At 34.2% G+C, this 27,025-nt stretch overlaps 1 protein-coding gene across 4 annotated transcripts in view; it reads right to left on the bottom strand.

Moving 5' to 3' along the window:
* Positions 1-248: 248 nt before the first annotated feature.
* The window catches only part of LOC149802481 (polycystin-2-like), a 90,901-nt gene continuing 64,124 nt past the window's right edge, over positions 249-27,025 (bottom strand). The window contains exons 13-16 of one of the 4 annotated variants that reach the window (XR_016420035.1): positions 24,409-24,591; positions 12,394-12,412; positions 10,087-10,139; positions 249-4,188 (exon numbers count right to left, since the gene is read on the bottom strand). Coding sequence is in view for 3 of the 4 variants with exons in the window: in XM_089951719.1 (XP_089807845.1) it covers positions 10,119-10,139; positions 22,559-22,612; positions 24,409-24,591 (258 nt within the window). In the remaining variant the exon portion in view is untranslated. Of the gene's footprint in view, positions 4,189-10,086; positions 10,140-12,393; positions 12,413-22,558; positions 22,613-24,408; positions 24,592-27,025 lie in introns of all 4 variants that reach the window. The other 3 variants (XM_089951719.1, XM_089951721.1, XM_089951720.1) reach the window with 3 other exon arrangements.

Below are 27,025 nucleotides of genomic sequence, written 5' to 3'. Positions count from 1 at the left end.
TTTTGTCTAACTAAATTTTTAGCTTGGCTTTTAATATCGAATTTCATATTTTTTTGACAAAATGTAATTTTCAAGGACGTTTCCAGAATATTTTTCTTGAATTAAAATTCTAGTTGGACTCCAGGACCTCCTTAAAAATCAGACGGGCACAATAACCTTTTGACTTCCTATTCAAAAAGAAATCCTGGCTGGAATAGTCTGACAGACTTCTTAATGGCTGTCATGGTTTACAAAAACAACAATATTGATAAACTTGCAACTAGTTTTATTAAAGAAATAATAACAGTACAGAAGATCACAGGTTCTACAATTTTTTACTTTAACAAAAGAAAGTGAAATTTTCGAGCATTAAAAAATAGTGCTCTGCATTTGATAATTCTTCATATCAAAGAATGTCAATCACACGTTGCGTTCATATTATTTTAAAAGTATCTACCGCCTATACTTGCATATAAGTCGAAGCAAACTGAAAGAAAAAAACAACCTAAGATCCAAATCTGTTTGTTCTACTGATAACTATTATGCGCCATCAGATCTAGGTCTGTGCAGTTTGCAATTTGCCTCGACTTATAAGCGAGTATATATAACAACTTTAAATGCTTTAACTAGATTTTTGAATTTGTGCCTATGAGGGCAACCAAGCAATACCTATAATTTCTCCAAGGGGTCAGAATAGGGTGTTATTTTGGGGAAAACATCTGCTCTAACTGCATTCTGAATATGAATGACAAAAAGATGAAACAGTAAATAAATTAAAAAATGTGGATCTCAATTAAACTAGATAATAATTTCAAACTATAGCATCAATTTTACGAACTCTTTCAAGAAAACATGGTTGCTTGGAAAGATATTTTATAATTTCAATTAAAATGAAGAAATCCAGTTTCATAGGGTAAGTGCTGCATGATACGACTGACATTCTTTTCACTTACAGTAAGTTCTTCATTTTTGGACGGATTTAGTTTGAAAATATGCGAGACTGGCAAAAATAATTAATTTTAAGTTGGTGTTGAGCCATGGAGTGTTAGAAATTAGACCGAAGAAGCACTTCAACCTTTAGGTCAAAGATTGTTCTACCAACTTCATGGAAGCAGGACAGAAAATTCATGTATGTATTAGCAATGAATGGCATATAAGCACAATCATGGCTATATGCTGCTAATTAAAAGAAAAGAAAAATGTAAAATTGTAGATTTGCTCAAGAACTGTAGGACAGAAAGATTCCAATTATAAATTTGTTAAAGCATTTAAGTAAATTCAACTCAAACTTCTTGGCAGCATGGCTGCCATGTTTTATGACCAAAAATGGATAAATTTGTTAAAATTTGAAAATATGAGAACAGTTTCAAGTCATAAAAATAAAGACATCTGAGCAAAGCAAACACCAGAGTTACAAATTTAAAAAAGTGAGCAAGGAGTTTTAAAATCTTTCTGAAGTCATTTTCTGTCCTGCTTCAGAGTGTACTTAAATATCAAATATTAAAGAATGTTAGAGCAATGTGTATTCATTATTACTTAAAAATGTACACCTAAGACGAGTATGAAATAGATTATGTTCCTGCCTCTGAGAAAAATGTACATATAGCACATTGGTATGAAATAGTTCATGTTCCTTACTTGGAGAAAGTTGAATAAAATATACAGCAATATAATGTATTGAGCAAAAATAAATTTTTTTAAAGAAGATTAAAATAAATAAAAAATAAACAAAATTAAAGGGGTAGAAGAGTAACAGATGAAAGTAGTTTCCTTTTCAACAGACACAAAATAGTCATGTATAAGAATCAGCAAATAGGAAACAATATTTATTTTGCATTTTCTGAGGCTAGAGTTGGCCGTACCTCAATCATAAACAACATATTATCAACTAAATTATATTTTCTTTGTTATAGATTAAGCTGGGATGGATAATAAAATCAAAAACATTTTAAAGTGGAAAAAATTTAAAACAAAATATTTGAACTGCAATACATCATTCAAAAACAAAATATTGAAAAGAAAATATCAGCAGTATTTCATCATGTGACATGGACGGAGGTATGTAATAAAACATAAGTAAGCCTGGACGGAGGTATGTAATATGACATTTAGTACAAATTCTGGAGGGAGGTACAAGAAAAAGAAATAACATTTTTCATAAAGGATAAATGACAATACATGCTGAATAGCTCAATATCTTTTGTAAGCTTCAAGCTGTACAAAGTATTATAAATTGCCAAACAATTAGAAATTTAGACATGCTGCCAAATGGATATTTTTAACAAAGACAAAGCTAAAATCTCCCCCCACACCCCCAAATGTATTTTAAGTACAATAGCAATGACTGTTTGAATTCTCTGAGGTCATGATCTTATAGACGACATCCACTAAGGTCATTTTTTTAGTTCATTCAGTGTTTTCTCATTTGGGAAAAATATATTTTCAGGAATTATTTTGCAATTTTTACTTAAACTGTTAAACCACTCTAAATTCTTATTATAAAGACAGATTTGGGCAATGAGTCATGCACACATTAACTGTTTTACATGCAAAAATTATATTTTAATTTTAGCAGAAATGAAACTGATATTTGGGTGTTGTTCCCTAACCATTGTTTTTAATGGTAAAATAATTTAAGATGTTGTATCATAACATATAAAAAATGGACTTAGCAAATTCCTTATGGTTTAAGGGAGATAACTCAATAAGTATCATGTTATTACAGGAAAACTTAAACTATCAATACTGTTATTAACTGAATGATCATTTTTTTCCAAAACTGACACCATTTCCACAATCAGAACTTGATCTTTGGATTGATATTTTTGATAGCCCAAAATCCTGATTTCAGCATCAACATATGAGTTCCAATAAATTAGAATTTAAAAGTAATTGGTCCCACATTTTGGCTAACAACTTAATGAGGGTACTTTCGTCCGGCCCTAAGATTACAAAATAATCTTGGACGCCACTCAAATTCTGAAACCTGATAGGTCAATGATTTTACAGTAATCTGACAGTTATTTCTAATCTTGGGACCTGGTCTTGGATTTTTAAAACTTTATCATGTAAATAAAAATAATAAATCATAACTAAAATGCCTGCAAAGAAACGGTAAAACATTTTTAACAGCATGCACTTTTTTAATGTCTATAAGAATTATCAAGTATATAAATTATAAGCTAAAAGGAAAGTTTAAACTTGAATAAACTTTCATTAAAATACAAGTTTTAAAAAATTTAAACTTTTAAATACTAATAAATTTACATGAAAATATATGTTGGACATAAGACTGACTAGTTCCAGAGTTACCACTGATCCTGTTCTTTATTACAAAATAAAAATATGTCATCCAACTAAATGAAATTAATGGATTCTCCTTCATTTCAAAAACATCTGGAATTCTTTTTCATTTACTTAAATAGTTTTACTTTTTAACAGAAGAGAAAGGATAAATGAATTTTTCAATTCTACGGATAACTTTCTCAGTAAAAAATTGGCCCGCAATGAGATGGTCTGATCAAAGCTAGGACAAAGTCACTAAACTTATCTCCACTTGAATGGAAACTCTGCTATCGAATCATAAACCAAAAAAAATACCCATATCATATGTAATGGAAAACAGAGTTTGAATGCTATTTCTATCAAGGATTCAAAAAAATATACCCATAATCATATCAGATGTAATGGAATACAGAGTTTGATTGCTATTTCTATCAAGGATGCAACATTTTAAATACCTATTTTGAAACTCTGACATTTTTATAAGTAGTCATTCTGAACATACTAGCATCCATTCCAATGATTACGAAACTTAGGCAATGCATGCTGTTATTGCACAGAGAGTGAAGGCTTAAAGCAAACCCTATCAAAACATTGGAAATATCAAAATGTAATTTCATAAAGTCTAAGTGTCTTCTCTGGAGAATTTAAAAATAAATAAATAATGGCCAAAAGACTTGATTATTATTCCCAGTTAGGCAGGTTCACCAAGTAAGTGCATAAAAAAGTACACACAATGACTAACATATAGTGTTGCAGAGTAAATGTGACTGAACGACAAAACACACAACTAGGAATGCTTGTGTAAATCATTTTCCAGAAGTCCTTATTATCAGTTAAGCCTGTGAATCCTCCATGATGTCAACAGTTTTCTGAGCAGCATCATCTTCCTCTTCAGCTGCTATAGATCCCACTGTCAAAGATGTCCTGCAAAAATGACAAAATTACAAATGTAAAAGATGTCGTGCAAAAATGACAAAATTTCAACTGACATATCACAACTAGGAATATATTGATGGAATAAAACTATCCCACCTATGTAACCTAATTGTAAAATTGTCACACCTGTGGCCTAAATGTAAAATTGCCCCACCTATCTGACCTAAATGTAAAACTGTCACACCTGTGACCTAAATGTAAAACTCACACCTGTGACCTACATATAGAACTGTCCTACCTGTGACCTAAATGTAAAACTGTCACATCTGTTACCTAAATGTAGAACTGTCACATGGGACCTAAATATATAATTGTCCCACCTATGTGATCTAAATGTAAAACTGTTCCACCTTTGTGACCTAAATGTAGAACTGTCCCATCTGTGATCTAAATGTAGAATTGTCCCATCTGTGACCTAAATGTAAAACTGTCACATCTGTTACCTAAATGTAGAACTGTCACATGGGACCTAAATGTAGAACTGTCCCATCTGTGACCTAAATGTAGAATTGTCCCATCTGTGACCTAAATGTAGAACTGTCCCATCTGTGACCTAATTGTATAACTATTTTACCTCAGTAACTGGATGGACAGAGAGATAGGCAAATAAATAACCCCATATGCCCCATCTACATTCATGACTAGGCATAACAATGATAATACAGATTAAACTAGACCAAAGAGTGATCACTGACATAGCTGAAAGTCCGTCACGACTAGGCACAATACAGGTAATTCTGATGGAACTAGAACAGGGATTGATCACCAACATAAATACAAGTTTATCCTTTCCAAAAATGGGTCTAACTGGATTACTGGGGTAATTTTCATTTGCAGAATTATAAAATAATTAAGTTATGTTATCAAAGGTCTATGACCTTCACAAAGTAATCTCTTAAGTAATAAATGAATAAACTGCAGCATACTTTTAATTAAAAGATCACTTATAATGATGACTTATCAAAAATGGCTAATGACTGCATTAGAAATAGGTTAAAGAAGCTTTTATTTGATGATAAACAATCACAACTAATAAATGGATAAATGGTGCTCTTAAATGATAATGAATCAATATTTCACAAACTATGTCAACATTAAAAATGATACATGGATTTCGCTCTAACCACTCCAAAGCTGTCGAGACTGAACAGCTACTAATTCTAACAGACCTACAAGACATATAAAATGATTACTATTCTCCCCAACAATTTAGTTTTTTTTAAATATTGTACTGCTGAAATTAATGTGTGTAGCACAATATACACGTACTTGACTTGTACATGCCATATATAAATGAATGCACAAAACCTATTATGGGAAGAAAATGGCTTTATAAGCAACCTATTATGGGAAGAAAATGGCTTTATAAGCAACCTGTTATGGGAAGAAAATGGCTTTATAAGCAACCTATTATGGGAAGGAAATGGCTTTATAAGCAACTTATTATGGGAATGAAATGGCATTATAGCTGGTTTACTTGGTATGATAGATACAAATAACATGGCAAGAAAGCTGCAAACAAAAACTTGTTATGGTGTGCAGCAGTTGGTACTCAAGCAGGCTTGATCTGTGTAGCTCAGTAAAGCACTGACAACAACAAACATCAAAATGAAAAATAAATGTTAGCATTTCAACATTGGTAAAACTGACAAGCCTGAAAACTGAAATCTTAACCAAGCTAATTTCTTCCAGTGCGCATGTCAAAACTTTTTATACAATACAAAACAAGCATTTTATACTATACAAAACAATTCCTTGAAAAACTTTCTGAAGCTAACAACATGCTGGTGTTTAAAAATAAAAAGATATTAACGTTATCTAGCTTCCTGCAACTGGGCTTCCACTCTGATGACATATACCACATTTCAGAATAATACATCATTATTAGCGGATGCATACTGTCATATGCAAAACAAGTATTTTGCCTCGAGTACATAAGGGCATTTGGATAAGTAATTGTGCCTTGAATATATAAAGGCATTCAAATAAATAATTGTGCCTTGAATATATAATGGCATTTGAAATTAGTAATTGTGCCTGGAATAAATAATGTCATTTGAATAAGAAATTGTGCCTTGAGTGCCTTGAGTATATAGCAGCATTTCAAATTAGTAATTGTGTCTTTACTACATAATGGCACTTGAAATAAGTAACGATTAATTGTGCATTAAGTGCATAATGTCATTTGAAATAAGTAATTATGCCTTTAGCACAATATGAAATTTGAATAATTAATTGTGTGAAAGTACACAATGACATCAAAATTAAGTAATTTTAATTAATCAAAGTATTCAGAATACCAATGGGTTGAAGCTATCACTATGCCAGTCAAATTCCTTCATTTTTCTACATCTGTTATTAAATCCAGTTCAATAGTTATTAGCTCCTATTGACCAATTTACTCTTTTACTGACACAAATTATGTAATACATCAACATAGCTGCCAACCTTGCGGGCTCGCAATAAGTGAAAATAGGGATAAGAATGAGTGAATTTGGACATGAATTAGTGAAAATTACCATGACAATAACTCCATCCACTCTGACCGTCAATACTACACCATTTCAAGATCGCAATATAAAACTAAAACACTACATATCTGCATTTCTATTTATTATGGTATTCATAAACTTCACTTGTTCTTGTGATCATTTATCAAGACATGATACTGTGGCAGACTTGAACTTCCTCAACTGCTTGATCGTAAATTTGTTTTCAAAACAGTTCAGACTTCTTGCTCGCTGGTTATCTTGGTTACTCAAATTGCTGACAAATTTTATGCACCTAAGGAGGCCCTAAAATCTGTCTTATTTTTCCTCACTAGAGAAAATACTCTTTCACTGTCTATGTTGTTGTGAGGAATGCACAGGAGCTACAGCAATTTTGGTTTTTCCACAGGAAAATTTGGAAGCGATCTTCAAGTCCAAGAACATTTGTCGGAACAAATGTTCAGCATGGTCTGAAGCTGATAAAGATAGATCGTGTTCAACAAGAAAGCTCACAAATAATGCTTCAGCTGTCTTCTGTTGATGGCTTAAAATATTCCAGAGCTGAAACCTGCGAATCCTTAATTTTTCCCAACTTCGTGTATTTTGCAACTGATCTGCTTCCTCACATCATCTGACACGATGCCCAATACTAAAATTTGTGTCACACTGTGTGCAAAAAGCATGATGTATATCAATATTTAATGGCAGAATGCACAGCCAATTTTTGGTATACTCCAAAAAAACTTCCCTTTTGGTTTTTGTTTTTTTTGTTTTTTATCTTTTTTCGGAGCAATACATTTCTTTTTCCTTGGTGGTGAAGCCATTTTCAAGATCATGCATGCGATGCTGAATGGTAATTCAATTCAGTGTTGGTGATGCATGCGTGGAGCAAAATTCCAGTTAGGCCCCAGTTTCTCTCAAAAGTATTTGTAAAACTACTCTTATACATATAGATTAAAATAGGCTAAAATGCTTGCTACCGGGCCAACTGTACCAATTGGCTGTAGTTCTACTAATATCGCAGCCAGCAGTACCGGACCCTTTCAGAAACTGCCAATATCGCGACTAGTTCTTAACAGGAAATTGGATGTTTTATTAAAGATTTAAAATAATTGAGAATTGGAGAATTTGTGAATTTTTTGCTTGTGGCATGAATTCATGAAATGCTGAAAAAGTCATGAAATTCATGCCAAAATCATGAGGGTTGGCAGCTATGAATTTATGTCAAGCACTAACATGATAAGACATCAAATAAATATTAAAAAATCAGCATAAGTTATGTTGCATTTTCAGAAAATAGTTATGCTCAAAAGAAAAATCTGGAATTTTTGGTGCAAGTGTCCTTTCCAGAACCTGCTGAATGACACATGTTGTCATCATTTTCAAGAGCCCAGAAGTTAAGTTTAATAAACATTACATTTTCTGTTTAGGCTTTAAGCCTGCTTTCTCTTTAATGCAAGTAACAATTATTCATTGCAGAGAAAAACTCCAAGAAAAAGTTTTGAAAAAAATACTGAAGAGTTTCTTAGTTATAGACTAAAAGGCATGAAATCACAGCTGATTGGCTCCAATGGACTACAAGGCAGGAAATCACAGCTGATTGGTTCCAAGTGACTACAGAGCATGAAATCACAGCTGATTGGCTCAAATGGACTACAAGGCAGGAAATAACAGCTGATTGGTTCCAATGGACTACAAAGCATGAAATCACAGCTGATTGGCTCAAATAGTCTAGTTCTGCCTTAAGGGCTTCAGGTCAAGAGATTAACACAATTTTGAGATATTCACAAACATGTTCATCATTGATTATTATAAGCACATACCAATATCACTGAGGCAACTGGTGTTTAACAGCATGTTAACATGCATAAGGTTACATCACACAGGCAATGATTGGTGTTTAACAGCATGTTAACACACAAAAGGTTACATCACAGTAGGGCATATGATTAGTGTTTAACATGATGCTAACACATGGAAGGATACATCAAGCTGAGGCAGTTGGAGAAAAGTATCTAGCCTAGAGGCACATCAAGGTGGCCAACCTAGCATTGTATGGGCAGTCAGAGAAAAGTATCTGGCCTTGAGGCACATCAAGGTGGCCAACCTAGTATGGTGTAGGCAGTCAGAGAAAAGTATCTGGCCTTGAGGCACATCAAGGTGGCCAACCTAGCATGGTGTGGGCAGTCAGAGAAAAGTATCTGGCCTTGAGGCACATCAAGGTGGCCAACCTAGTATGGTGTAGGCAGTCAGAGAAAAGTATCTGGCCTTGAGGCACATCAAGGTGGCCAACCTAGTATGGTGTGGGCAGTCAGAGAAAACTACCTGGCCTTGAGGCACATCAAGGTAGCCAACCTAGTATGGTGTGGGCAGTCAGAGAAAAGTACCTGGCCTTGAGGCACATCAAGGTGGCCAACTTAGTATGGTGTGGGCAGTCAGAGAAAAGAACCTGGCCTAGAGGCACATCAAGGTGGCCAACCTAGTATGGTGTGGGCAGTCAGAGAAAAGTACCTGGCCTTGAGGCACATCAAGGTGGCCAACCTAGTATGGTGTGGGCAGTCAGAGAAAAGTACCTGGCCTTGAGGCACATCAAGGTGGCCAACCTAGTATGGTGTGGGCAGTCAGAGAAAACTACCTGGCCTTGAGGCACATAAAGATTCAAGTAACCCCTGCACCGTATGGCAGCTCAAACTGTGCCATGTGGATTCAATAACCCCCTGCACTGTATGGCAGCTCCAACTGTGTCATGTGGATTCAATAAACCCCTGCACTGTATGGCAGCTCCAACTGTGCCATGTGGATTCAATAAACCCCTGCACTGTATGGCAGCTCCAACTGTGCCATGTGGATTCAATAAACCCCTGCACCGTATGGCAGCTCCAACTGTGTCATATAGATTCAAGGAGCCCCTGCACTGTATGGCAGCTCCAACTGTGTCATATGCATTCAAGTAACCCTTGCACCGTATGGCAGCTCCAACTGTGTCATATAGATTCAAGGAGCCCCTGCACTGTATGGCAGCTCCAACTATGTCATATGCATTCAAGTAACCTCTGCACCGTATGGCAGCTCCAACTGTGTCATATGGATTCAAGGAACCCCTGCACTGTATGGCAGCTCCAACTGTGTCATATGGATTCAAGGAACCCTTATGGAAGCTCAGACTGATTAACATATCTAACAAGAATAACAACTTCTTTTAAATGACAATTGTTAGAAGTATAGCTGTTACAATTTGTTAAATGCTGACACAAATACATGGACTCATACTAAATTAGGGCAAAAGCATTTTCAACTATGTACAGTTGACTTAAAAGAATATCAAATGCATATACACAAATGCAAATATCAAAGCAACTGGATACAAGAATAATTTGTATTTACTTCTAACAATTACCAATAATTCCACAGACATGAAGCATGCTTCATCTATACTGTTGTTGACTGAAACTGGAGAAAATAAACAAAGAAAAATTCCATTTTTTAATTTACAAAACTCACAGTATTCTGTTCTTGTGCATTAATAAGATACCTGTATCCACTCACTGATAAGTCAAGTCCAAAATACATCACATAATGAGCTGACAAATCTGGGTTGATGCTGGATCTGACCTTTTATATAGGCAGTGTATATGGCATAATTAATTTATGACCATTATATTGCATTTTTACATGTTGTTCATGCTGTGCTGTCTTACACTGAATTATATGCTATTCTTTTTATACAGTCTTACATTGCATTGTACGTTATTCATGCCTTATATATCTGCCTCCTTTTTATGCTTTATAGTCCCATATGTTAATCATGCTGTATAATCCCATGTTATTCATGCTGTATAATCCCATGTTATTCATGCTGTATAGTCCCACATGTTATTCATGCTGTATAGTCCCACATGTTATTCATGCTGTATAATCCCACGCTATTCATGCTGTAAAGTCCCACATGTTATTCATACTGTATAGTCCCATATGTTAATCATGCTGTATAGTCCCACTTTATTCATGCTGTATAATCCCACATTATTCATGCTGTAAAGTCCCACATGTTATTCATGCTGTATAGTCCCACATTATTCATGCTGTATAATCCCATGTTATTCATGCTGTATAGTCCCACATTATTCATGCTATATAGTCCCACATATTATGCATGCTGTATAGTCTCAATTTTCCTAAGCATTTAAATTAAATTATGGATGTGTGAGCATTTTAAGTGACATATGCCCCATGCAGGTTAGCACATAAATTGTTAATGAGCAACTTAATGCAAGCAAAAGGTTACATTCCACACATACACATATAGTGTTTTTTTTATGCACAGGATAAGGTGTGTAATCTAAATCATAATGAGTACTGTACATTGTATATTACATGCTTACCAATAGTTCTCAATGCAGGTATTGTGAGGATTACTGACCAAAGTTTACATTCTGGCATAAATTTTTCTACTTAGTTGCCTTGGTATTTTTCAAGTATTTAAATGTGCCATTGAAAACTATTAGTTCTGAAAATATGGTGTCTGGAAAATTAAAGGGTCCAGATATTTAGGTTAATGATGATGACTAACTGTACAAAAAACAGACTCGCCATGATCAACCTCACGGACATTTAAACTATCGGTTTATTTATTACTCTATCTAACTGCATGTCATCCATAAAGTTAGGTCAAGGAACTTACTGTAGAACCAAAGGTACTCTCCAAAACCTATCTTTCTGTGAGTTATAATGACCTTTTACCCCCAATACCAATAGCTTCATCCATAAGTGCAAGTCCTCCACAAACTTTGTTCAAGATATGCAGTTGAAAGTTATTATGCAAGAACATGTTCCTTCTTTCAGTAACCATGACCTTGGACATTCTGACCCCAAAATCAAGACTTCTTTCTTATCCAACAGGTAAGTCATCTGCAAACCTTGGTGAAGGTACATGATCAAGAATGGACATCATTGAGCAGTAAGCATTTTTCTTGTTTTAATCACAGTAACCTTGACCTTTGACTTCAAAATTGAAAGACTTCTTCCTACCCTAAGTGCATGCCATACAGTCTGGTAACAGTAGATGGAGGATGACTCAAGCTGCTGTACAGAACTGAAATCAGTAGCATACTGGATGTAAGATTGGAATTATTTCTATTCTTTTGATGAAAATCTCCACGTCAATATGAATATCCATTCAAAAGGAATACCAATAATAATATTTTCAAGATGACTGCCATGATAACCTTATTCGACGTAAGATCAATACCATTGTCATTAAGGACCAGGTATACATCATAATAAGTATTTTGGTCAAAGCTCCTTGCCAATATGAACATCGATTCAGGAGGAGTAGTTAGTTATACTGGTGGTTACAATTGCATAACTTTCATTCTGAACCAGAAAGACACCATTAAAAGTCTTCTAGTGAAATCCCCATACCAATATTATGTTCCATGCAGGAGGAGTAGCGATAACACCATTCTGAACATGATGGACATCTTGTTTGTCAGATTGGCACTATTTGCATATGGGACCAACATACATCATAAAATACTATGCCTTATGGCAGGCATATACAAAAATTTGGGATGAAAATAAAATAATGTTACAAAATGAACAAAATTTATTAACAAAAACTGAAGAAAAATGAAAATATAAGAACACAGACCAAATGAAATACACTGACAGTTAGTATTCATGCAGAGAATGAAAATGTATTTACCATATTAGACATCTGATGACTAGAAAATAGAAGAAAAGCAAAGAAAGATTAATTATAAGATTCAATCATTTCCAGCTTGGTGATGAGTCCTGAATAAGAAGCATAGCTGATGATGTAATGGAGCTCTTTGTCTCTCTTACATTTTACATCATTTTGATGACATTTTTGAAGTCACATTTTATATTACCTGAAATTGTGTCCCAATATATACAGCAAACATGGTAATTGAAATCATGTCCCAATATATAAGGTAAATAAGGTACCTAATATCATGCCCCAATATATAAAAATACAGTACCTAAAATCATGTCCCAGTATGTACAGTTAATATGGTACTTTAAATCATGTCCCAATTTATAAGGTAAATACAGTACCTGAAATCATGTCCCAATATATATGGTAAATATGGTACCTGAAATCGTGTCTCAATATATTTAGTAAATACAGTACTTGATATGTGTCCCAATATATACAGTAAATACAGTACCTGAAACTGTCCATTTGTCAAATAAGACAGTAACCCTTTTTTTTCTTTAAGGAAATAAAGGAATTTTAGAAACAAAATGAAGTCATTTTGTTCATTTCATGTGACATAATAATTCAAAATTTGCACCAAATAATGGAACATGAAATTGATACTTTTACAAAGCAATACAAATGGACTAGGTTAATACTTGTGATGTGCCAATTAATGCACTTCCAAAACATAATGGCCAATTTGTCTCTCAAGTCTAGATCGTCAGCTTTCTGCATAACTTTTATTGTCAATCTAAGCATCAATTCACAGTCATATTTTTTTAAAAAAAGATGATTTTTAGAAATCTAAATGCCATCTGCTTGCAAAGGTGGAAATCAGATGAAACTGACCTCCCCTTAAATGGACTGACGTAAAATCCCATTCATTTGTTAGTTATTACTGTAAAGATGTGGACACCCTTAGTGGGATGCACTTGCAGGGAGGGCTTGAGAATGTGTGCTCTCATTATGACTGGGTGAAGGAACATATTTTACTCCAGAATGAATCATAACACCTTAGGGGAATAGGTCTCTTAAGGCAAATAGACCCATTTAGGGGCATAGGCCTCTTAAGTACAAAAAGCAGCTTCAACGCTTGTGTGATAATGTCTGGAGAAAAAGATTTCATTCCAGCAAATCCAGCAAAAGCAGAGAGTAAACCATGTCATTATGCAGCTGCTGAACAACTAGAAAGGGTGCTGTATCTATACGCCATGCCAAGCCCTTTGGGATGAAAGATCTTTGAGCATACCATCCCATAACTGGGATGATTTCAGTTGGAAGAAGTTATGCTTAAATATTATGATGGCGGTGAGTGCTCTAACTTCATGAGCCAATAGTTGTGAGCTAGTGCCTCACAAGAAATGCATCAGCCTTGGGCTAGTGCCTCGCAAAAAATGCATTAGCCTTGGGCTAGAGCCTCACAAGAAAGGCATTAGTCTGGAGCTATAACCTCACAAGAAATTCTTAGCCTTGGGCTTAAGCCTCACAAGAAATGCATTAGTCTTGGGCTACAACCTCACAAGAAACACATTAGTCTTGGGCTAGAGTCTCACGTGAAATGCATTAGTCTGGGGCAAGAGTCACACAAGAAATGCAATAGTCTTGGGCTACAGCCTCACAAGAAATGCTTAGCCTTGGGCTTGGGCCTCATAAGAAATACATTATCTTGGGCGAGAGTCTCACAATAAACATATTAGTCTTGGGCTAGAACCTCACAAGAAATACATTAGTCTTGGGCTAGAGTCTCACAAGAAATGCATTAGTCTTGGGCAAGAGTCTCACCAGAAATGCATTAGTCTTGGACTAGAGTCTCACAAGAAATACATTAGTCCTGGGCTAGAGTCTCACAAGAAATGCATTAGTCTTGGGCTAGAGTCTCACAAGAACTGCATTGGTCTTGGGCTAGTGTCTCACAAGAAATGCATTAGTCTTGGACTAGAGTCTCACAAGAAATACATTAGTCCTGGGCTAGAGTCTCACAAGAAATGCATTAGTATTGGGGTAGAAATTCACAAGAAATATATTAGTCTTGGGCTAGAACCTCATAAGAAATACATTAGTCTTGGGCTAGAACCTCACAAGAAATACATTAGTCATGGGCTAGAATCTCACAAGAAATACATTAGTCTTGGGCTAGAACCTCACAAGAAATGCATTAGTCTTGGGCTAGAACCTCACAAGAAATACATTAGTCTTGGACTAGAGTCTCACAAGAAATACATTAGTCTTGGGCTAGAATCTCACATGAAATGCATTCGTCTTGGACTAGAATCTCACATGAAATGCATTAGTCTTGGGCTAGAATCTCACAAGAAATACATTAGTCATGGGCTAGAGTCTCACAAGAACTGCATTAGTCTTGGGCTAGAATCTCACAAGAAATACATTAGTCATGGGCTAGAGTCTCACATGAAATGCATTAGTCTTGGGCTTGAATCTCACAAGAAATACATTAGTCATGGGCTAGAATCTCACAAGAAATGCATTAGTCTTGGGCTAGAATCTCACAAGAAATGCATTAGTCTTGGGCTAGAATCTCACAAGAAATACATTAGTCTTGGGCTAGAATCTCACAAGAAATACATTAGTCATGGGCTAGAATCTCACATGAAATGCATTAGTCTTGGGCTAGAATCTCACAAGAACTGCATTAGTCTTGGGCTAGAACCTCACAAGAAATGCATTAGTCTTGGGCTAGAATCTCACATGAAATGCATTTGTCTTGGACTAGAATCTCACATGAAATGCATTAGTCTTGGGCTAGAACCTCACAAGAAATATATTAGTCTTGGACTAGAGTCTCACAAGAAATACATTAGTCTTGGGCTAGAACCTCACAAGAAATACATTAGTCATGGGCTAGAATCTCACATGAAATGCATTCATCTTGGACTAGAATCTCACATGAAATGCATTAGTCTTGGGCTAGAATCTCACATGAAATGCATTAGTCTTGGGCTAGAATCTCACAAGAACTGGATTAGTCTGATAAGCAGAGCAAATAACCCATTGTATCCAGGACAAGAGCAGAAATGCTCCCAGGATTTTATTCTAAGGGGGAATTTCCCCCCTTGTCACAAAAATAAGGGGGAAGAAGAACAAATGAGAAGGAGGAAGAAACAGTCATAGTTCAATATTTATGTAACACTTCAATATCCATATCTCTTTTTTCCTGAATCACTCTGAAAGACCCATACTGAAATAAAAATCTTTAAAAGATGTTGCCTCTAGTTGTATAAACATTAATTTGTTCATTGTTTCTCAGCTTACTCTGTTTCTTATTTATGTATGAATATTGTTTTGTACTGAGAATCCCCTTTCACAGCTCACAGGTATTGTCTTTTGGATAATTCTGGACCAAAATAAGATTTTTTACTAACGTAAGCTCTGCCAAAGTTTAGCTTTATTGAATTAGCATTCTACAGACTAATGTGCCAGATTTTTTATTTTCGTAATGATGATTAGGATTTTAAGTCCATTAATGGCATAATCTATTTGTTCAAACAAAGGTATTTTGATCAAATTAACATCTTTACTTTCTAATTCCATTTTTAGGTTCTTATTTACAAGATTTATCATAACCTTTATGCTAGGACTATATGGTTTTGTAGCCCATGATCCCACAGGGATAATTGTGACAATAAAAGAAATGAAAAGTGCACTCTGTTTACAAATTGTCTGTATTTTAATATGGCTTGCTTGTCTACCATGTCTACAATTAATTTTTAAAAAACTGTTTAAATGAGGGACTGACCAGCATGCGATCTGTTTCTGTTCATCTAGCATATACACTGGATTCATATTTAACACTATTTGGGTTCAAAAACACTCATGGCATCTCCATTAACACTGTCCCAGCTCCTATAATCTGTTATAGTTCCTAATTTTAAAAATAAATTGCCTTCATTATCATAATCAGCCAGTATTTGTCAAACTAAATCATCATCTATAGAAGAATAACTCTGGGAATCTGCCATTTTGGGTCCACTAGATAGCCCATATTATAAAATGCATTTGTAAAACTTCCTTCAGGCAAGGTTCAAACTTTAACACAATGCTTGTTACAAGGCCCAATGCACCAATCAAATTAGTTTAACAAACAATAATGATGCGTCGAATAAGCACTACAATGTCTCTACCATGTCTATGATCACTTTAATGGCTATAAAAAGTTGTAAACTGCACAGAGAACATTTTCAAATGTGTGACATGAAATTAATCTGCATGAGTTCTTGTGCATCACCGCTTACCAAGTGTGCGAATCTGAAAAAAGTTTGCATGAATAACATGATCACATGCCTCTGGAGCATCTCTGCAAGAGAGGATTAGCAGAAATATGGTTCCATTTTAAGCAAAAAGAGCAAGCAAGATCTCCTTCTGATGAATGGCTAAGTTCACTTGGGTCCCACATCAGAGCCCTTATTGCTCCAGCAGTCTAAGGAAGATGACAGCTATTTCAGGACAGAGGATTAACTTTCTGTGAACTGAAGCCTGTTATTGGCAATGAAACCAGAGACTTTCCTGAGCAAACTTCAACTGGGTAAGTATGTTCACTCGATATATCATGCTATGAAATGATGCTGGGAAAATATGTTATATGACACATCATGCCATGACATAACACTGTCTGATTAATCTGGACCCATTTCAATGTAAGAACTGATGTGTCTGATTACTCCTGACCCAGTTCAATGTAAGAACTGATGTGTCTGATTCATTCTGGACCCAGTTCAATGTAAGAACTGCTGTCTGATTAATTCTGGACCCAGTTCAATGTAAGAACTGATGTGTCTGATTAATCTGGACCCATTTCAATGTAAGAACTGATGTGTCTGATTAATCTGGACCCAGTACAATGTAAGAACTGATGTGTCTGAATAATTCTGGACCCAGTACAATGTAAGAACTGATGTGCCTGAATAATCTGGACCCAGATCAATGTAAGAACTGATGTGTCTGATTAATCTGGACCCAGTACAATGTAAGAACTGCCATCTGATTGATTCTGGACCCATTTCAATGTAAGAACTGCTGTGTCTGATTACTCTGGACCCATTTCAATGTAAGAACTGATGTGCCTGATTAATCTGGACCCAGTTCAATGTAAGAACTGATGTGTCTGATTAATTCTGGACCCAGTTCAATGTAAGAACTGCTGTCTGATTAATTCTGGACCCAGTTTAATGTAAGAACTGATGTGTCTGATTAATCTGGACCCAGTACAATGTAAGAACTGATGTGCCTGATTAATCTGGACCCAGTACAATGTAAGAACTGATGTGCCTGATTAATCTGGACCCAGTTCAATGTAAGAACTGATGTGCCTGATTAATCTGGACCCAGTTCAATGTAAGAACTGATGTGTCTGATTAATCTGGACCCAGTTCAATGTAAGAACTGATGTGTCTGATTAATTCTGGACCCAGTTCAATGTAAGAACTGACGTGTCTGATTAATCTGGACCCAGTAAAATGTAAGAACTGACGTGTCTGATTAATCTGGACCCAATTCAATGTAAGAACTGATGTGTCTGATTAATCTGGACCCAGTTCAATGTATGAACTGATGTCTGATTAATCTAGACCCAGTACAATGTAAGAACTGATGTGTTTGATTCATTCTGGACCCAGTTCAATGTAAGAACTGCTGTCTGATTAATCTGGACCCAGTTCAATGTAAGAACTGATGTCTGATTAATCTAGACCCAGTACAATGTAAGAACTGATGTGTTTGATTCATTCTGGACCCAGTTCAATGTAAGAACTGATGTGTCTGATTAATCTGGACCCAGTTCAATGTAAGAACTGATGTCTGATTAATCTGGACCCATTTCAATGTAAGAACTGATGTGTCTGATTAATCTGGACCCAGTTCAATGTAAGAACTGATGTGTCTGATTAATCTGGACCCAGTTCAATGTAAGAACTGATGTGTCTGATTAATCTGGATCCAGTTCAATGTAAGAACTGATGTGCCTGATTAATCTGGACCCAGTTCAATGTAAGAACTGATGTGTCTGATTAATCTGGACCCAGTTCAATGTAAGAACTGATGTGTCTGATTAATCTGGACCCGGTTCAATGTAAGAACTGATGTATCTGATTAATTCTGGGCTTAATTTATTTGTCTAATTAACTATGGACCTAACTCAGTGTAATTGTTTAATGGTTTTATGAAAAATTATGGCTATTTTGTCATCGGATAAACAGAATGTTACATTTTTAAACAAAATTTGTGAAAGGTAAATTATGGAGCTCATTTTATGAATTTCATATAACACAAGTACCCATATAATATCATGATATAATTAACACCAAGTAACAAATTTAATTTTACACAAGTTCTAATAACATACAATGAGCATTGAGTCATAAATTTCATTGAGTACTCATTTAAGATAATGATATAAGTAAAACAGTCACAAATTTCATCTCACATCTCATGTATTAAGATACAATTAACACTGAGTCATAAATTTCATTTGAGTACTAATTTAAGATCATTATAAAATTCAGAGTCAGAAATATTATTTGACATCCGTTCTCATGTAATATGATACAATTAACACTGAGTCATTAGCACAGTCATAAATTGCATAATTACATCACAAACTGCATTTGTCATGAGCACTCTTGTAATATCACAATATAGTTAATACTGCATCATACATTACATTTTATGAGTACTTGTTTGAAATCATGTAGTTAAAACTGCATCATAAATCGCATTTGACATGAGTACTCATGTGATATGATATAATTAACACTGCATCATAAATCACATTTGACATGAGTACTCATGTGATATAATTAACACTGCATCATAAATCACATTTGACATGAGTACTCATGTGATATAATTAACACTGCATCATAAATCACATCTGACATGAGTACTCATGTGATATAATTAACACTGCATCATAAATTGCATCTGATATGAGTACTCAGGTGATATCATGATATAATTAACATTGTCATATATTGCATTTGATGAGTACTCAAGCAATATCATATATGTATGAAATAATGAACATGGAGACATAAATTTAAAGCATAATGAACAGTGTTGCCTGATCTACTTCTTCTATGATGTGGCGATTCCATTCCTTTCTTCCTCTGGGACAGACAACAGATGTATAATAGCATATAAAGTAGGCAAAAGCAGAGAGATTTCAAATCTTTTATTACATACCTGTTTAATCTTACTGATAGTTCAATTGAACACACTGACTGGAACTATGAATGTGTTTTCAATTATGTCTGCAGGAAACATTCTTAGATGCACAGAATCAAACTTGTATATCTGAATTTTCTTTTCATTCTATTCATAATGTATAATTAAAATCATTACCCCATAAACTAATGTATGTATAGAGTTTAACAGCATGTCAGCACAATATGGCTATGTGGTGACAATTAAAAGGTTAAATCTACAAATGTAACAAAAAAGAATTGCAAAAAGAATTTTTGGAAGATTAAGCCTTCCATATAAAGCATAAACATCTAGTACTACAAAATAAAAGGTAAAGATATAAAAATTATGTCAAATGTAACAAGAAATCTAGAAATTATGGCTGGTCAGTGATCAAGATTAAAACATTTTACAATCCAGTATTTTTGTTCAAAACCATCTGAGTGAGGTATTAAAACTCCAATAAGGACATAACTAGATCGTGTTACTTACAAGCTGGGTGTAAAGCAAATCACATCACTGGGAATAAATAACTGGACAAAATAAAATGACAGACATCATCTGCTTCAAAGGTTAAAATGCAAATATTTATTTATTTTCCAAATATATGAAATAATTTACTCTGTGTTTTAAAATCAGTGGAAAATAACTAAAGGATTTTAATTAGACAAATGTCAGTTATACAGCAGGATTGTGTTCACAGCAAGTGAGATAACTGTTACAACTAGATTGCTCTTTATAAACAATCATCTGCAGAGGCAAAAATGGCAATGACAAGATTGAGATGTCTTATTCATCAATATGTTTATTATGAGGTAATACATTTATTACATGTTATTTCACCATGGTATACAGAATATCATGGCTCTTTTGAACCTCAATGTGAGGTAATACATTTATTACATGTTATTTCACCATGGTATACAGAATATCATGGCTCTTTTGAACCTCAATGTGAGGTAATACATTTATTACATGTTATTTCACCATGGTATACAGAATATCATGGCTCTTTTGAACCTCAATGTGAGGTAATACATTTATTACATGTTATTTTACCATGGTATACAGAATATCATGGCTCTTTTGAACCTCAATGTGAGGTAATACATTTATTACATGTTATTTCACCATGGTATACAGAACCTCAATGTGTACGGCATTCATGACCTTCGCAACATTCTGTACACTATGGTAAAGTAACATAGATGTAATAAAACAAAAAAAACATAGGGTATGTAATAAAAGGAAACTTCATGCTAATTTCAAAGCCAGAAAAAAATCTGATTGATACAATGCATAAATACATTGTAACCTTACAGCCTCATGTATCATTACACTGTATCAGACTCATTGTTTCCACCAACTTGAAACAAAATGCATACATAGTTTTGTGTACTGACTACATGTTAGTTGTCTAAGATGTGATCAAGTTGACCCATCAAAAATGTGAATTTTTCTGATTAGTAAAGAATACACTTTTGAAAAGGTCTAATTGATGAAGGTTTCCATTCTTTAATAGTTTCCATTCATAATCATTGCTTATCATAAAGATCAAATTTCATATCATTAATATTTGCTATTAAACATCTTGTTTATAAAGTACTGTTTGACATGACAGATATTTGGTATAATCATGTTTCATATACATTTAGTGATGCAGCAATAAAATTTAAACTGTACCCCAAAAAATCCACCCTTAACTTGACAATTTCCTCTACTACTTTGACAGTTTGTCTTTATTTTTCTGATGGTATTATACAAAATTAGTTGCAAGATATGAAAATTTTAACTTCACTGAAACTACTGTTGAAGTGAGACAGTTACAATTATCTGTATGTAAAATATGGGCACTCAAATTCAAGCCTGTGTTGGCAGTTATTTCTACCATACAGCTTCCATCAAAAAGGTAATATAAACAATGTCTAAATGTTTTTATTTGTCGTCTGATCAAAAGGTGCCAAGATTAAACTCTGTTCAGGACAACTGCCACCAATTTCTCATTGAAGGTCCCATCTTGACAGATGCAAATTTCTGACTTTTGGCTTAAAAGTCTGTAACTACATTCAGAATTAAATTTAATTTATTTGCTATTTAATCATGGACAGGATAATGTGTTTTTACATGTTTCACAGTGTTTCAATTTTTATGTATTTTTCATGACTTCTACAAACAACAAACTTCAGGATGCAACAAAAAAAAAGAAATAAATACAACTCCTTTAAGTACAATGTCACAGTCGGCAAAACCATGAGAAGTAAATCTAAAAGTAAAATCTAAATAAAAAGATTCTCAAAGTTTTGTGAGCTATAAGATATTTTAAAAATCCTGCAAAGAGAGAAATATGTTTAAGTAAAACGTGAACCAGACTTGGTGACTTCTTCATACTGTGAATGTGCAAGGTTTGTAGTTAGACAGTGAAAGTGCTTTCCCAACAACCTCAAAATAACAGATCAATGCTTCAACTCAATAAATTAATACCTAGTCATATTTTATGATTTCTAGTCTTAGGGGTTATAGCATTTATGAGTTTTGACAGACCAAACAGTAACTTCAAAGGCAAATTTTTCTTTCAATGCTGACGCAGACTAGATATTAAACAAACTAAAAGCATTGCTTTCTGATTGATTTAAATACAGTGCAAAGAAAATCCTTATTTTTATGTGATACACATGTTGAAAAAAACCAAACCTTAATATAAAGACTAGCAAAAGACAGTGCAAAGAAAATCCTTATTTTTATGTGATACTCATCTTGAAAAAAACAAAATCTCAAAATAAAGTCTAGTTAATCAATTCCTCTGAATTTCATATGCAACATCTAGTGACCAAATAATAAGGACTCTCATTTGCACTGGAAAGATCTGATTACAATTTTATGCTCATAACTATTATTATGTTAATAGATTCCTAGCTAAATGTTAAATTCAACTCTCTGTATCAGATTGTCTTACTCTTCTATACGGAGACTCTTCACCAAGAGAATGCCTACGCACAAATTTCAAATCCTGCAGTAGAAATCAGAGAGAAGAGTCAAATGCCTCCTGGATTATCCAAGTGAAATAAACAGCAGCAGAAAAAATGGACCTTCATTCAAATATATCTAACAAATTCAAACCCAAAACACAACCTCATAAAAAACCAACATAATATAACCCATTGTTTTCCTCAATAATACACTCACTCAAGTTTTGCACAACTGTTTTTCTAACAGTGTATTAGGAAACAAATATAATTAAGTTTACTACAAGTAACATATATAAGAAGCCCATTTGCATATTTTGCACAATTTAACCAAAAATGCATAAAGATATTTTTTAATGCATTCAATTATGTAAAACAATTTTAAGGATTTAATCCAAAGGTTAACACAGTGCACCTGCTGTAAGCAGGCTAATCCATGTTGTATGTTGGCATATTCAATCAATATCAATTATTTTACTGGTTCACATTCCATGTCTGCAATGAAACCCAGCAATATAAAAAAGACACACCCTTAAAGACTAATCTTGTCCATTAGACAATTTGATGCATTCAATAAAGCACTGTTAACATCCTGGTAATTAAGACTCGGTCTCATTTTGTAAATATTGTGTTTTGGGGTCTTTAAATAAGATGCAATTAGTTCTGAACAAGGAAGTAAAATAGTTCTAACCAAGGAAGTAAAATACACAACTTATTAACTTCTTACCAAGAACTGTTTTTGTAAGATAAGTGTTCCATGGAACTTGATGTCACACCTCTATCCAGTAAAAATTTCCACAGACATAGTTTATTTGTGCTAAGGCAAATTGGAGCAAAGTGCTATCCAGTCAAGCAAATGCCCCCTCTATATCTATCTGACAAAGTGTTATCCAGTCAAGCAAATGCCCACTCTATATCTATCTGACAAAGTGTTATCCAGTCAAGCAAATGCCCCCTCTATATCTGACAAAGTGTTATCCAGTCAAGCAAATGCCCCCTCTATATCTATCTGACAAAGTGTTATCCAGTCAAGCAAACGCCCCTTCTATATCTATCTGACAATGCTAATATTAGCAATGATGCAAAAGTGATAGGTATTGGCTCTCCATGTTTACTCATGTAAGACAGCAAAACTTCATTCTCAATTGCTTTGCATGGGCCATTTCACTAAGTCCACTGAATAAAATAAGGCACAATAATGAGTGAGTGTATCAAATTCAAAGTTCCACCAGAATCTTGATCTAAACTACAGAAAAAATCCAGCCAGTAATGTTATAAACATACTCATTAATACTAGACTCTGTTCCAGTCACTTCCTGTATTTCCTCAACACCTTCCTAGTTTACAGAAAGTTAAATAGAAGTTTACATTTGATTCATTTCCAACATTAAGATGAATATATCTTATTTTCGTCATTATAAAAGTGAACAAATATTAACTTTGCATAAATTGGTTTGGATGAATAAACAAATATTTATTTCTTATGTTCATTTTCGAAAATGGCCACTGGTCTTATTCCAACTTTGTCAAAAATCTAAAGTTGATGTATTACTTTTATCAATAATAATGACACCCAAGTAAATGGGTTTGCTAAATTAAATATACTGTATATTAACTATATATTTAAAATCGTAACAAACTAAGATGTATGTAACCATTTTTAACCTACCAACCATTTTTAACAATTACCACCTAATATCTGTGCTAGACAGCATAGTAATTTGATAAATGAAAAAGTATTTCATCGATGGTATCACATTTATCACACCAAGACTTTTTTTCCTCCTTTCCATGTCAATGCTCCCTACAGAGAGGAAGAATTCTTGTATTAAACACTTACCGTATGCCCTCCAGATCCTGGTCTAGATCTGGATCGAGGGCCACCTCTACCACTACTGCTTGGTGATGTTCCTCTGCCACTTGGCTGTGGTGTTATGGATGTCTCGGAATCCCACCGTTCTAATTCTTCCCGGACTAGCTTTTCCATTTGTTCTCTTTTAGCTTCATCACTTGTTCCATCGGACTGCAAAACAAAAAGATTTACCAGGTAAAGTTTGCATAGAAAAATGTCATTAATCAAGTCCCAGTGGGAGACATGGATTTTGTCCAAACAATTTGTTGTCTTTGCCTGGGGATCATTATGCTGAATTAGAGATTTAGTTTCCACTATTAGCCAATTAGAAATTAAATTCAAATATACTGTTATCTGTGACTGGTTACAAGACAAAATCTCAAGATCAAACTCTGTCTCAAGAGTTTTAGGCTTTCAAACCAGATAACTGAAATCAGCACTGAAGAATTTAATTTCATACAGGATTCATACCTTCATCTCTAAGGTCATCTTGACTGCTGAACTTTTGTCTCTAAATCTATTTATGTCATCTTGTCTTTTCAGACCTTTATCTCTAAATCTATCAAGGCCATCTTGACTGTTTATACCTTTATCTCTAAATCTATTAATGTCATCTAGTCTTTTCAGTCTTTTAAGACCATCTTGTCTGTTATTTAGAGTAACTGTAAAACCCATTCCTATATTTATTTTATCAACAACTCATCACAGAGTAATTTTAAGTCCCATTCCTTTATTTAATTTATCAACAGCTCATCAGAGTACTTTTAAGTCCCATTCCTTTGTTTAGTTTGTCAACAGCTCATCACTGAGTAATTGTATGTGTGTGTGATTTAGATTTCTAAAGTAGCTTTAAAACAAAATCAGTCATATCACTACGATGTCTGTAGTGTGACACTTTATAGTTATGTTTAGCATTGGGGCACCATGCCACAGACATGTAGCATGATGTCCCACTCAACTGCATTATTCTAACACCAGGCCGACCAGTCCTAACACTAACCTCTTTCTGCTGAGCATCAAGCAAGGCAGCTGTTAGTACCATTTTTAAAAGTCTTTGGTATGACTTAGCCAGGGATAGAACACACGACCTCCTGCATCTCAGGCGGATGCTCTAACCACCAGGCCACTGGCGTGGCGACTAGTCTTAAGTCCCATTCCTACATTTAATTTGTCAACGACTCATCACAGAGTAATTTAAGTCCTATTCCTACATTTAATTTGTCAACAACTCATCACAGAGTAATTTAAGTCCCATTCCTATATTTAATATATCAACAACTCATCACAGTGTAATCATAAGTCCCATTCCTATATTTATTTTATCACAGCTCATCACAGAGTAATTTGAGTCCCATTCCTACATTTAATTTGTCAACAGCTCATCACAGAGTAATTTAAGTCCCATTCCTATATTTATTTTGTCAACAACTCATCACAGAGTAATCATAAGTCCCATTCCTATATTTATTTTATCACAGCTCATCACAGAGTAATCATAAGTCCCATTCCTATATTTATTTTATCACAGCTCATCACAGAGTAATCATAAGTCCCATTCCTATATTTAATATGTCAACAACTCATCACAGAGTAATTTAAGTCCCATTCCTATATTTATTTTGTCAACAACTCATCACAGAGTAATTTAAGTCCCATTCCTATATTTATTTTATCACAGCTCATCACAGAGTAATCATAAGTCCCATTCCTATATTTAATATGTCAACAACTCATCACAGAGTAATTTAAGTCCCATTCCTATATTTATTTTGTCAACAACTCATCACAGAGTAATCATAAGTCCCATTCCTATATTTAATATGTCAACAACTCATCACAGAGTAATCATCAGTCCCATTCCTATATTTATTTTATCACCTCTCATCACAGAGTAATCATAAGTCCCATTCCTATATTTAATATGTCAACAACTCATCACAGAGTAATCATAAGTCCCATTCCTATATTTATTTTATCACAGCTCATCACAGAGTAATTTGAGTCCCATTCCTAAATTTAATTTGTCAACAGCTCATCACAGAGTAATTTAAGTCCCATTCCTATATTTATTTTGTCAACAACTCATCACAGAGTAATCATAAGTCCCATTCCTATATTTATTTTATCACAGCTCATCACAGAGTAATCATAAGTCCCATTCCTATATTTAATATGTCAACAACTCATCACAGAGTAATCATCAGTCCCATTCCTATATTTATTTTATCACCTCTCATCACAGAGTAATCATAAGTCCCATTCCTATATTTAATATGTCAACAACTCATCAGAGTAATCATAAGTCCCATTCCTATATTTATTTTATCACAGCTCATCACAGAGTAATTTGAGTCCCATTCCTAAATTTAATTTGTCAACAGCTCATCACAGAGTAATTTAAGTCCCATTCCTATATTTATTTTGTCAACAACTCATCACAGAGTAATCATAAGTCCCATACCTATATTTATTTTATCACAGCTCATCACAGAGTAATCATAAGTCCCATTCCTATATTTATTTTATCACAGCTCATCACAGAGTAATCATAAGTCCCATTCCTATATTTATTTTATCACAGCTCATCACAGAGTAATCATAAGTC

This window comes from Sinohyriopsis cumingii, chromosome 3, assembly GCF_028554795.1.
Source record: "Sinohyriopsis cumingii isolate HCF-2022 chromosome 3, ASM2855479v2, whole genome shotgun sequence".
NCBI classification, from domain to species: Eukaryota; Metazoa; Mollusca; class Bivalvia; order Unionida; family Unionidae; genus Sinohyriopsis; species Sinohyriopsis cumingii.
Note: the sequence above shows the minus strand (reverse complement) of the source record. Positions and strands in the feature narration are given on the sequence as shown.